Source organism: Plecotus auritus, assembly GCF_963455305.1.
Source record: "Plecotus auritus genome assembly, chromosome: 15".
Taxonomy (NCBI): domain Eukaryota; kingdom Metazoa; phylum Chordata; class Mammalia; order Chiroptera; family Vespertilionidae; genus Plecotus; species Plecotus auritus.
Window position 1 is genome coordinate 13,043,138 of NC_137781.1, and position 13,701 is coordinate 13,056,838.

Sequence of the window (13,701 nt, forward strand, 5' to 3'; positions counted from 1 at the left end):
AGCCACTGTGAAAACCAATGTGGCTTCCTCAGGTCACGTTAAAAGGCCATTCCCTGCCATGTGGCAATGCCAGTCCTCGGTGTACACCTGAGAGGGAGCTTCGCGTGGGTAAAGCAGGGGAAACGGGCACGGGTGTTCACAGTAGCAGTGTTTGCAAAAAGCATGCCCACCGCCAGCGGAACGGACCAGCGGGGATGCATCCCTGCAGGAAGTACTGCCCAGCGGTAAACATGGGCCGAGGCTGCAGGCACCAACTTGGCTGAATCACAAAAATGTAACATGAAGTAAAAAAATAAAGAGGAAGTCACAAAAGCAGATGTACAGTATCGGTCTCCAGGACATTTCTATTCACGTAAAAGTCTAAAACACCCAAAACTAAGTAATATATTACTGAGCACAAGGATCCACCAATTAGCAGAGCCCTCTGGCCAAGTGCACCTGCGGTCTGCTTTTGTAAATAAAGTTTTATTGGCACAGCCACAGCCATTCGTTTACACACCGGTCTGTGGCTGTGGTTCTTGCTACAAGAGAAAGCTGAATGGCTGCCACAGACTATATGGCTCGTTAAAAAGTTACCACCAGCCCTAGCTGGCTTGGCTTCTATCTCTCTCTCCTTCTACCTTCCTCTCTGAAATTAATAAAAATATATATATATATTTTTTTAATATATTTTATTGATTTTTTACAGAGAGGAAGAGAGAGAGGGATAGAAAGTTAGAAACATCGATGAGAGAGAGACATCGATCAGCTGCCTCCTGCACGCCCCCTACTGGGGATGTGCCCGCAACCCAGGTACATGCCCTTGACCGGAATCGAACCTGGGACCCTTTAGTCCGCAGGCCGACGCTCTATCCACTGAGCCAAACCAGTTAGGGCAATAAAAATATATTTTTAAAGAAATGGGAAACAGGTCCCCCAAATTCCTCTTCATGGAAAGTCTCTCCCAAGCCCAGGGAGGTGGAAGTGGAAGAAGTTGGCTGTTTTCCACCAGAGGCTGGGGGCCTGCGGCAGCAGTTAGAAGCCATGCTGCCCGCTTCCAAAGCAGGTGCTAACCAGGGGTGGGCAAACTTTTTGACTCGAGGGCCACAATGGGTTCTTAAACTGGACCGGAGGGCCGGAACAAAAGCATGGATGGAGTGTTTGTGTGAAATGATATAAATTCAAAGTAAAGGAGCAGAGGGGAGAGCAAGAGAACCGGATAGAACAGCCGGATCCGGCCCGCGGGCTGTAGTTTGCCCACGGCTGTGCTAACAGGTGCTTCTGTCCTTTGCTGTTCACCACAGTCAGGGAAGGAAAGAAACCAACGTGTGCTGAAAACCTACTGTGTGCTGAGAACCTCCCATGTGCTTGCTCCCTGAACAGAGGGTGCCTGCATTTATCCAAAAGAGGACACTGTAATGATGGGCGGGGCAACCCTGGCTGTTTTTGTTTTTAATATATTTTATTGATTTTTTTACAGAGAGGAAGTAGAGGGATAGAGAGTCAGAAACATCGATGAGAGAGAAACATCCATCAGCTGCCTCCTGCACACTCCCTACTGGGGATGTGCCCACAACCAAGGTACATGCCCTTGACCGGAATCAAACCTGGGACCCTTCAGTCCACAGGCTGACGTTCTATTCACTGAGCCAAACTGGTCAGGGCCCCTGGCTGTTTTTGAAAGCAGTTTTGCATTTCCAAAAGAAAACACCAAGCAAGTCAGATTTCAGAGGCGTCAAGCCGCCCAACAGTCCCCGTCAGGCAGCGCTGGCTGCCCAGCGGGTGCTGCTGAACCCTTGTGGAACGGGTGACCTCAAGGTCTCTCCCCATACAGGTTCCTGTGAGCCCATAAATAACTGAGAGCCACGGGCAGCAGCGCCGTCCAGAGCTCCTGGGAGAAGCCCCTGCTGCAGGCAAGCCTTGTGCACGGGCGCAGGCGCTGCTCCCAAGGATGCGATGACGAACTCGGCCTGGGAGTGCCAGCAGCACCGTGAAACCGAGGGCGGACGGCTCAGTACCACACGCCGGGGAACGGAGTCCTTCCAAACAGAGCTGGGGTTCTGCCCCAAACCGCCACGATCGCACGGCTGTTGGTGCTGCCATGCCTCGCATCAGAGCTCCGGGAAGCTGGCTCTGCCAGACGCATGCATGGGCTCCCAGCTGTCCACGCGCAGGGCCGACCTGGGTGACAGTCAGAAGCTTCGATCCTGTTCCCTCTAGGCAGCGACCCTACCCCTGCCCCCTGCCCTCCTGTGGACACGGCACAGCTAGCGCAGGCCCGGAGAGCATGCGGCCAGCTTGACCTCACCACCTGCTAACTGCCCCACCCACTCTGGCGTTGCCCACACTAGCTGGGGGCTGGGACTCCAAAGACAAGCCAGGCCTGCTCCCCGGTCCTCAAAGAGGGCAGTCGTAGGGCAGTCTCAGGCACAGAATGGGATCCGTGTAAGCTGTACAGTCGGGCCATGCGGGGCAGAGCATCCCAGTATGCCTGCCTCGTCGAGTCTTCAGCAGCAGCTGGGACTAACACGTGCCATAGTGTCTCTGAGGAGAAGCAGCGTCTCAGCGTTTCAGGGAGATGAACGGTGGGTCTGAGCACAGATTCGTCCCATGATGAGCCACGCCAAGGGCTCCCTGGGGGCGGAGAGACCTTCACGCATCCTTCCCCAGTAAACCTGGCGCAGGGTTGGACCGAGAGAGGAGCCTGCCGTACCCTGCGCGGAGCGACAGCTGCTGGAGCCGCTGGCTGCCCCTCCCCCCGCCGCGAGCCTGTGCACCACGGGCTACCTGTGGTTGACTCAGCAGCTCGGTGCGGGTGACCTTTGCTCACAACGACCTCCAAGTCCCTTCCACACCAGCAACTTTCGCTTGGATGGTGGGGCAGCTTCCCTGCCGGCCTCCTACCATGGGAGGGCAGCTGGCCCAGCAGCAGGCAGAGGCGCCAGGTCATGGGCTTGATGTGGCCGGGCCAGCAGGGAGCGGCAGGACCTGGGCCCCAGACTGCCTGAGGCAGAGGGTCAGGACCCGGCCCCAAAGGCTAAAAGTGTCTGTCGCCTCAGTTCAGATGGACATTTGGGATCAAAGGCCTAAAACAAAGCGTGTTGTCCCGATGTGGAACTGGGGTGGGGTGGGCAGTGGCCAAGGGCAGCAGACAAGATTCCTGTCAATGCATCACTGGGGATACTGCCCCCTATTCCTGTCCCTGGGAAGGAAGGAGGTCCGTCTGGCTCATGCAGGCAGGGCGGAGGCTGGGGCTGGGGGGTTGGGAACTTGGTCGCGGGTGGGGAGGGGAGGCCGTAGATACTAGACAGTAACAGCTGCTACCACCCTGCGGGGTCACCATCCTGGGTTCCTCTGCACTCCCCAGACCCCGTCTGAGCTGGCGGCCGCTGCAGGCACAGGGTCCAATCTGGGCCTAGGCTGCTGGTTTTATATAAAGGTCTAGCGGGCTGAGGTGGCGTTGGGACCGCCGTCCAGTGCTCTGCTCCAGTCCTCAGGGCAGGACCCTTGCTCCCCATCCTTGGCCCCAAGTGGCAGCCACAGGAATTAAGTGACTAAGGCCCATCCGTCCCCACCTTCCCACACTCCCTGGGCCTTTGCTCCAACATAAAATAGCCCCTTTTGCAGAATGCGGCCCTGTCACGGGTCTTGTACCTGGTGGTAAGGCAGGAACCCTGGGTGGGATCCGGGAAGGGCAGGCGGCAGGTGCCATAGGAGGGGTGGTCTGAGCCGTGGGCTCCCTCTCTGAATTCCTGGGGGGCCCCATGGCCTGGGTTTCCAATGCCCACTTTTTAGGTGACTCTGTGACTTGACGGATCCCCCGTACTGAGTTTAAATTAGCCCCACTCTGCGGCGAGGGGTCAGCCCACCCTCCCACACCCCTTTGATTTCTCACAGCTGACGTGTTTGGCGGGGACCCAGCATGCTGTCACAGCCTTCGGGACCTGCAGAGCCACGCGGTGCAGTGGCTGACACTTTGACAAATTACTAAAAGCCCAGCTAATAGGACTGAAGCACTTCCTCTAAGAAAGTAGCTTTATCTGTACTTAAGCCCCATCTATCCTTGGATAATTCAACTGACAACAGAGCAAACCCCTCTGAAGGATGGCGGATGAAGTGACAGAATCGACAGATAAAAGAAAGCCGGGGAGCCTGACTCACCGCCCCTATCGGGACAGCCTGGCGGGATCCGGAGATCCCAGCTCAAAAGCCCAGAGTAGGGACGTGGTAACACAATACTATGTGGTCTCACCATCTCCCCCAGAAGAAAAAATACAAAGGCGCTTTTCAGATATTCAATCCTCACACACAAGTGCCGCCTGCCACATGCCAGGCACTTTCCACGCATCCTGCACGCTCACCAGAACCCAGCCGTCTTGCCGTCCTGCTTGCTTAGATGGGAGCACCGGTTCCTGGCTCTCCGTGGACATGCTGGCCTTTCCAGCTGTTTCTACCTGACGCGTGGCCTGCACGACGCAGTGCCAGGACGCTCCCCTGCCAGCCAGGGACGCCTGCTGCGACCTTAAGGACTGGGCGCAGGCAGCAGCCTGCCAGGCCCGGGCACCGCCTCTCCTTGACCTCAGAGCTGTAAAGTGAGGACTCTGGGCCTCCTTCCTGCCAAGGAGGAAGGGTTGTGGCAACTGGAAGGACGAGAAAGTATCACGGGCCAAGCTGCCTTAATCTAAGCCGCCTTTATCTAAGAGGAGGCTCAGAGAACACAGGCTGAGGGGATAATTTTGCCTTAAAACAGGAGCCTCGTCAAGAGATCAGCCCAGCCAGTGTGGCTCAGTGGTTGAGTGTCAACCCATGAACCAGGAGGTCACAGTTCAATTCCTGGTCAGGGCATATGCCCGGGGTGTGGGCTCGATCTCCAGTGGGGGGCGTGCAGGAGGCAGCCGATCAGTGATTCTCTCTCATCATTGATGTTTCTATTTCCTTCTCCCTCTCCCTCCCTCTCTGAAATCAATAAAATATGTTTTTAAAAAAGAGAGATCAGGAGGCACCGGCAGGCTCCCATGCCTTCTGATCCAGGGTTGTGGGCTGAGGCGGGAGGAGCCTATGAGCAGGCCCCGTTCTACTCCCAGCCTCCAGCCCCCTGCTTCCGACTGCCTAGGAGTGCTGACCTGGAGGCCACGGGCAGGATGGACCAAGGTGGGAGAGGAGGCCAGTCCGGAGCCTACGCAAAGCTCTGAGCAAAACTGTTCCAGGAAAAGAGTTACGGCCTTGAAACAAAATATCAGGCATAAATGTGAGACACAAAAGATTGCTCCGACCCCGTGGTCGGCAAACTGCGGCTCGCGAGCCACATGCGGCTCTTTGGCCCCTTGAGTGTGGCTCTTCCACAAAATACCACGGCCTGGGCGAGTCTATTTTGAAGAAGTGGCGTTAGAAGAAGTTTAAGTTTAAAAAATGTGGCTCTCCAAAGAAATTTCAATCGTTGTACTATTGATATTTGGCTGTTGACTAAGGAGTTTGCCGACCACTGCAATCTGACCAATTCAAAAGGGAATGACTTCAGGCTCTTTCATTTTTTTGTTTTGTTTTGTTAATCCTCACCTGAGGAGATTTTTCCCACTGATTTGAGAAAGAGTGAAAGGGAATGGGGAGAGACAGAGAGAAACATTGATGTGAGAGACACATCGATTGGTTGCCTCCTGCACGCACCTGGGCCCGGGGCCAGAGCAGGGGATCGAGCCTGCAACCGAGGTGCGTGCCCTTCAGTCCACCGGCCCGACCCTCTATCCACTGAGCCAAACCAACCCGGGCTAGACTCTTTCTTTTCCTTTCTTTCTTCCAATCTCCTTCCTTTCTTTTTTTAGTCCAAGTGATTGAGAAATGGAGATGAGGGGAATTCAGCTTCAGATACATTTCATTTCAGGCGTCAGCAGATAATCCATGTGAGAATGTCCAGCAGGATGAAAACAGATTATAAAGCATCAAGACATTTTTTTCTTTTGCAAATTTGGTGATACTTCTATTGCTATCCCTTTTTTATTCTGCTTCCATATAATGTGGCAAAAATATCAAGGTAGAGAGCAGAATAATGAAAGTAACCAGGAAAAAATGTATTTCAAGAACTATTCCAAATCACTTATTAAAATCAACTCCTATGCCTAAGAACATCAAAACCCAGTGCTGGGAAGGGTGCAATAAACTGGCATTCTCAGACATGCTGGAAGAAAGGCCTCTTTGGGGAGCAAGTTGGCAACATCCATCAAGAGCTATAACGTGCTGAATAGACATTTCTCCAAAGGACATACAAATGGCCAAGAGACATATGAAAAAATGTTCAAAGTCACCGTCATCAGAGAAATGCAAATTAAAACCACAATGAGGTATCACCTCACACCTGTCAGAATGGCTATCACCAACAAATCAACAAACAACAAGTGCTAATGAGGATGTGGAGAAAAGGGAACCCTCATGCACTGCTGGTGGGAATGCAGACTGGTGCAGCCACTGTGGAGAACAGTATGGAGTTTTCCTCAAAAAATTAAAAGTGAAACTATTTAACTCAGTGATCCCACTTCTAGGAATATATCCTAAAAACCCCAAAACACCAATCAGAAAGAATCCATGCACCCCTATGTTCATAGCAGCATTATGTACAATAGCTAAGATTTGGAAACAGCCCAGTGCCCATCAGTAGATGAATGGATAAAAAAGCTGTGGGACATTTACACTGTGGAATACTATGCAGCTGTGAAAAAGAGGGCTCTCTTACCCTTTGGGACAGCATGGAGGGACCTGGAAAACATTATACTAAGTGAAATAAGCCAAACTGATAAAGACAAATATCGCATGATCTCATTCATTTGTGGAATCTAATGAACAAACTGAATTGATCAACAAAGTAAGATCTGAAGCAGAGAGGCATGGAACAGACTGACATGTGGGGTTGGGGGACGAGAAGAGATAATCCAAAGAACGTATATACCTACTAGAGGCCTGATGCATGAAGATTCGTGCAAGATTGGGCCTTCCTTCCCCTGGCTGCTGGCACCGCCTTCGCTCCAGCCAGAGCCGCCTTTCCGCCTTCCCACGCTGCCCAGAGGCCCAGAGCAGCTGGGGCAGGGCAGAACACCCCATCCCAGCCACTCGGCGCCTGTGTATGCAAATTAACCTGCCATCTCTGGTGGGTTAATTTGCATACTCACTCCTGACTGGCTGGTGGGCGTTGCAAAGGTATGGTCAATTTGCATCTTACTCTTTTATTAGTGTAGATATGTATAGCCCATGGACACAGGAAATAAAGACCTGGGGTGGATGGGTAAGGTCTGGGAGGAGGGAGGAAAGGGGGAAGGAAATGGGAGATATCTGTAATACTATCAACAATAAAAAATATATTTAAAAAAAGAACTATAAAGTGTTAATATATTATTTCCAGGAATCTATCCTAAGGAAATGTCCAAAAGAAAGCAATAGGTCTGTTCGATAATCAAATGAGGTCATTGGTTGCATAAAGATGCTCATTATCTATAGTAGTAAAAAACTGGAAGCCACTTAAATATCTAACCATAAAGGGAGAGATTAAGGACATTACAGAGCGTTGGTGGAATGATTACACAGACATTGAAATGCGAGTTATAAAGACAATGTGGTAACAGGGAAATATTTTTTCTTCATTTGCCATAATTTTAAATGAAAAAAAAAGCAGGATATGTGATTATAAGACATTATCACAATAACACCTGTGGGAAGGTGGCAGGATTTGGGGTGCATCCTTTTCCCTCTACTTTCCAAATCCATCGCCTGGCTTTAGATGAAACATACGTGACCGTGAATGTTAAAATCAGCCGGTAGGGTGGTACCTTGGCTCCATCCACACTGATGATCCGATAGCTGTTCCTGATGACATCGTAGAAGTAGGAGACGGTGACAGCCTGCTTGCTCGCAGGCACCCAGTTCTTCTTGGTGTTGGGGTCAATCTGGAAGACGTGCGCTCGTGTGGTGAATATGGGCTGTTCTCTGCAGGACAAGAGATGGGCGCGTGAATGGATGGCGCGTGACTTTATATATAATTTATTATTTATAAGCCACCTACTATTCCCAAAGATTTTAATAGCTTATAAGGAAAGATACATATGCATGAGGACAATTAAAATAAGAAAAGGGAAGAGAGCGGAGAGACACCAGAGAAGCAGTTATGGAAACCTAACACCCTGAGGCTGTGGGGCAACTGGCCTAATAATCAATAACTTAAAGTGAAACTCCTTGTCCAGTGAGAGTTTTTGCACCCTGTCAACTGTCCTGTTTTTCTTCTGACTTCCTGTTGGCATTTTTAGGAATTTGCAACAAATTTATTGTGGGAGATTCTGCAATAATGTTAGGATTTTGCTATCCATTTGTAACCTCATAGTCTATTTCTGTTAAGTACTTCTCAAATCCAAAGCATTTTATGAATGATGCACTCATTCATAATTGTCCGAGCCTTAAAGTTTTATGTTTCCAACTTATGAACCCTTTGAGTTTTATGTAAAATTCATCAAATCTTTCTCTGGCTAATCTTGCCTCTACTTTGCTGCCTTTTCATTCCACACACCTGTAAATTCTTCTTGTGATTATTAACTGTTAGCACATTATCTGTTTTTCTGTTGAGTGGAGAATTAGATCTTGACAATGAGCATTAAGAGATAAGGCAGATGTATAAAAATTTTAATAGATTTCACTGTTTCATATTTTTTTAAAATATATTTTATTAATTTTTTACAGAGAGGAAGAGAGAGGAGAGGGATAGAGAGCCAGAAACATAGATGAGAGAGAAACATCGATCAGCTGCCTCCTGCACACCTCCCACTGGGGATGTGCCTGCAACCAAGGCACGTGCCCTTGACCGGAATCGAACCCGGGACCCCTCAGTCCGCAGGCCGACGCTCTATCCACTGAGCCAAACCGGTTTCGGCCACTGTTTCATATTTTAAATTTCTATTTACAAAGTAACAAAATGAAACAGACTCCCTACAAAATACTTATCTTTGAAAAAAAAAAGATCCTCAGGCAAACTGACTCAAAAATCCTTTTAAGTGTTCAAAATAAGATAAAATGGGGGAGAGGGAAAGTGCAGGGAATTGCCACCAGAATGTAAAAAACCATCCCATCGTTCATTAAAATGCTAGAGTTAATAAGTACTCATTAGAGGTAAAAATTAAATCAAATGGTAACTTAGACAAATTAATTTTTTAAATCCTTACAATGTCAAAAGCGATGACATAAAAGGACACCCAAAGGGAGACAAAAAAATCAAAAGGAAAAGTGACGAGTTCTGGTCTCTAGATGGAGTGGTTTGAGGCAAAGCAGTCTTTGAACCCGTGGTGACTAGGAGGCTGGTTCCTGGGAAGAAAGCTCTTTCTAAGGAAACTCTTTCCCGGGAAAGCAAGGCACCCTCTGGGCATCCCGCAGGGGTCCTGACCACCACCAGGAATATGGGCAGCCACCACCAGCCGAGGGTGCAGAGAAACGCAGAACCCGTTGGCGGGACCATTTCCCTTGGTGCCCCCTCAACGCAGCTGCTTCGAGAGGGCTGCTTTCCCGAGCGTGGGGACCAGCATTCCGCACCCCTGGATCTTTCCTCCTAGGTCCTGGGAGCAGAAGTGCCTCTGGGAATGTGGACTGCCAGGACATCTCTCTTCTCTCAGCAGCGACCGAGTTCACCCACCCACTCAACCCTAAGCCGACACCCTCCAGCGCAGGGTGAGCGCTGTAAAAACAAAAGGAATGTTCTCACTGCAGCTGCCGCATCTGCTGTCCAGGGCAGCCTGGGGGGTGCGCGTGCGCGTGAACACCGCTCTCCTAACCGGGCCCATGGGCACGCTGACATCTGGAGGCCCAGCTGTGCTGCTGCTGGCCCAGGCAGCGTATTTTGCTAATCGTCTAAGTTCCCCACCACAGCGGAAAACCCTTGATCAGAGGGATTCTTTGGCAGGCACATGTGAGAGGGGGGAGCAACGGCATGGGCAGCAATAGAGGAGAGGTTTTTAAAGGACTGGACTGTGCTAAAGCCCTGCCTCCCTTGTGCAGAGCACTAACACCTTGGGCAGAGTCCCCCCCCACCCCCCCAGAAAGATGGGGCTTCCAGACCTTCCCTCGTGCCCTCCACACCTAGGGAGGGAGACCGGGTCTGGGTCTCAGCACCTTAGACCTCCGACGGCAATTAGCTGGGGCACTTCACCTACAAATACAAGTGTCCTGGCCCCAGCCTCGCCCCCAGGAACCTGGCTCTCCAGGCAGGGAGGGGGCTGAGTAGCTTATTCTTCACAAGAGTTCCGGGAGGTTTTTATCCTCAAAGAAGCTGGGGAGATCCTCACATCAGACAGTACCAGAAGATCTAGAAAATAACGGAAGAAGTGACCGATACAGCCTGCATCTCCTCCAGAATGACACGGCTGACTGTGAATGGCACAGAGTAACTCCAGAATGTCCTCCCACAGCCCCCGGGGGACAACGGTGGGACCAATAACAGGATCTTTGGGTGCAAAGGACAGGGGAGGGGCCAGGGGAGACAGAGGTGCTCTGGTCAGGAAAGAGGGCAGCTGTGGGGTGGGGGGGAGGCAAGCAGTGACCTTCCTCAATCTGTCCAAGTCCCTGAAGCCCACAGGAGGGAGGAAGCGAAGAAAGCAAAGCAGAGAGAGACAGAGAAGGGACAGGGAGACAGGAAAAGATGGCAGGCCTTTCTGATCAGGGACAAGCAAATGCAGCAAGCTGTCTGCCTGGCATGATTCTGGCCGAGGTGAGCATGCCGACAAGAAGGGCTCATCTCATCCTACCCGGTTTGGCTCAGTGGAGAGATAGAGCGTCGACCTGTGGACTGAAGGGTCCCAGGTTCAATTCCAGTCAAGGGCACATGCCCGGGGTTGTGGGCTCCATCCCCAGTAAGGAATGTGCAGGAGGCAGCCGATCAATGATTCTCTCTCATTGATGTTACTCTCTCTCTCTCCCTCTCTGAAATCAATAAAAATATATTTGAAAATTAAGAAAAGAAGGGCCCATCTCCAAATCTGCCTGCTCAGCTCTGGGGAGGAACTGACGCCGTGACAGGTTGCCCTGGGGACCCCAACCAGAAACGCCATTTCTTGGGAGGCACAGCTGGCCGCGTGCTCGGTGGCCACAGCCCTGGTCACTGTGGCCAGGCCTCCGAAGGGAGAGCGGCTGCTGCGTGTGGAGAGAGGCACCGAGACCTGGAGGGGGCGGCGGGGACTCGGACCAGCCCCATCCTCCACGGAGGGCACCATGGCGGTGCCCCTCAGTCCTCAGCACCTGCACAGCCAGCCTGGAGCAGCTCTGTGCCCCGGAAAGTACCCATAGGACTGGGATTTCCACACACATGACCAAGTCTGAAGCCACCGGGATGTTCTATTTTAGTCTTCTAAAATTCAAAAAACCGGGTGGTGTTTAAAGAGAAGGCCAAAAATACACAATGATAAAAAGAAAAGCCAGCAGCTGATATTTACTGACCACGCAGCATTCTGCCAGGCTTTACAGGTGATCTCTCACTCAGGATCACAGTGACCCTATGGGGAGGGTGCCGTACAGGTGAGGCAAGGCCAGGACCTGCCTTGGGTTACACAGGTAGATGGGTAGATCTGGGATTTTAAAGTCAGTGCAAGGAGCATGGACGGCATCCCTCTTAATCATTATGCTGTTCCCTCTCCCTAAATTAAGGGCAGCTTCTTTTTTTTGTTTTTAATATATTTTTATTGATTTCAGACAGGAAGGGAGAGGGAGAGAGAGATAGAAACATCAATGATGAGAGGGAATCATTGATCGGCTGCCTCCTGCAGGCCCCTACTAAGGATCGAGTCTGCAACCTGGGCATGTGCCCTTGGCCGGAATCGAACCTGGGACCCTTCAGTCTACAGGCGGACACTCTATCCACTGAGCCACACCGTGAGGGCCTGGCAGCTTCTGATGTGTCTCCCAATGACCCCGCCTCCTGGTACTCACCTCATGTACCCCCCTCCCTCTGAGCAGGGGTGGGACCTGTGATTTGCTTTGAACCAAAAGAAAATGTCAAAGGAGATGGGATGTCCCTTGTACAAGCAAGTTACGTAGGACTATGATTTCTGTCTTGCTAGCAAAGTCTCTCCATGGAGTCTGTCTTGCTGGTGTTGATGAAGCCCGGTGCCATGGTGGGGAGGCCCACATGGCAGGAATGGAGGGTGCTTGTCCCTGAACAGCCAGAGTAGAACTGAGGTCCTTCATATAAAACCACTCAAGTCCTAGCCAGTTTGGCTCAGTGGATAGAGCCTCAGCCTGCAGACTGAAGGTTCCTGGGTTCGATTCCAGTCAAGGGCATGTACCGCTGTTGCAAGCACCTGGTTGGAGTACATGCAGGAGGCAACCAATCGATGTGTCTCTCTCACATCGGTGTTTCTCTCTGTCTCTTCCTCTTCCTTCCACTCTCTCTAAAAATCAATGGAAAAAATGTCCTTGGGTGAGGATTAAAAAAAATAAAAATGAAATAAAACCACTCGAGGACTGGAATTGTGCCAGCAACCGCTTGGAAGCTGAGCAGTGGATCTCTCCACAGCCGAGCCTTCAGCTGAGACCCCAGCCCTGGATAGCAACCTGATGGCGCCTTCTAAGAGACTCCAAAGGCGAGGACCCAGCTAAGCCATGCCTGGATGCCTGGCCTGTGGAAATGGGCTTTAACTGAAGCTGCTAAATTTGTGGCAGCTCATTACACAGCAATAGATGACTAAGACATTGACCTTCATAGAAGTTAATAACACACCCAGCAGGTTATATACATTCTCACGTAATCCTCCAACAGGGCTGTGGGCATCACCCACATAGAAAACTAGGGTCACAATGACTTCAGGCAACCTGAACACACCTCTACATCTTCCTGGGTAAAATCAGAGCATGCCACAAAACTCGCCACAAAATTCCGAAAAGCAGACCCCAGCGCTGACAGGGCATCCTGCCTCACCTGAGAAAGTAAAAGAGACGGAACTAGGACACAGACGTCAGCTCCCGTAAGTGTGCAAACCAGTATAAATAGAAAAATCCAAGAGAAGCAGGACTTTCCGGCCCAGGAGGCCACCTTTCCTGCCCGGCAGGGAAAAGCTGAAGAGAGTGCGTGTCAGAGAACAGAGACCACCTTCATACCCAATTTATCCACCCTCCTCTCTTTGGTGTTCGAGGACCAGGGAGTCTGTTTCAAATAGACTCCCATTCCCCCTTCGGCGCTTTAAATAGAAGGCAGATGTTTCCGGATGGCGAAGTGTTTTCAGGCAGACAATGTAACCGACTGTTCCTAGTCTTTTTAGAGCTGAATAAACACCAATTGCTGCTCACTGAACACATTTTGGAACCTGACAGTAATTGTCCTCAAGAATAATTAGACACTCTGTGCAAAACACGTATGTTTGGAATATGAAAACCACTCAGCAGAGGGACCACTCTGGCTTCGGCCGAATTCTGGCTCCATGTGAAATGATTCTTCAAAGAACTGGCATGACTGCTTTTTCAGAAAAACAATGTGTTACTTTCTAATAACCCCGCACTTGCGATGCTCAGCTCCTGACTTTTTCTGCTATGCACCTATAACACCTCACAATTCTTACTATGCCTACTTCTCCTTGATTTGAATTAAATCGTTCATAAATCTTACAGCCATTTAAACAGTGCTTCCAAGTCTCCTAGGAGGCCCTCCTTAGTGTATCTGCCTTGAGTCTTGAACACCTCCAACTCCCACCATCATTCGCACACCACCCAGGGGAA

At 50.7% G+C, this 13,701-nt stretch overlaps 1 protein-coding gene across 3 annotated transcripts in view; it reads right to left on the minus strand.

The window, feature by feature from the left end:
* HOMER2 (homer scaffold protein 2) overlaps positions 1 to 13,701 on the minus strand; it is a 100,929-nt gene that overhangs the window by 22,623 nt on the left and 64,605 nt on the right. For all 3 annotated transcript variants that reach the window (XM_080651422.1, XM_080651421.1, XM_080651420.1), the window contains one exon: positions 7,791 to 7,947. Coding sequence is in view for 1 of the 3 variants with exons in the window: in XM_080651420.1 (XP_080507546.1) it covers positions 7,791 to 7,947 (157 nt within the window). In the remaining 2 variants the exon portion in view is untranslated. The remainder of the gene's footprint in view (positions 1 to 7,790; positions 7,948 to 13,701) is intronic.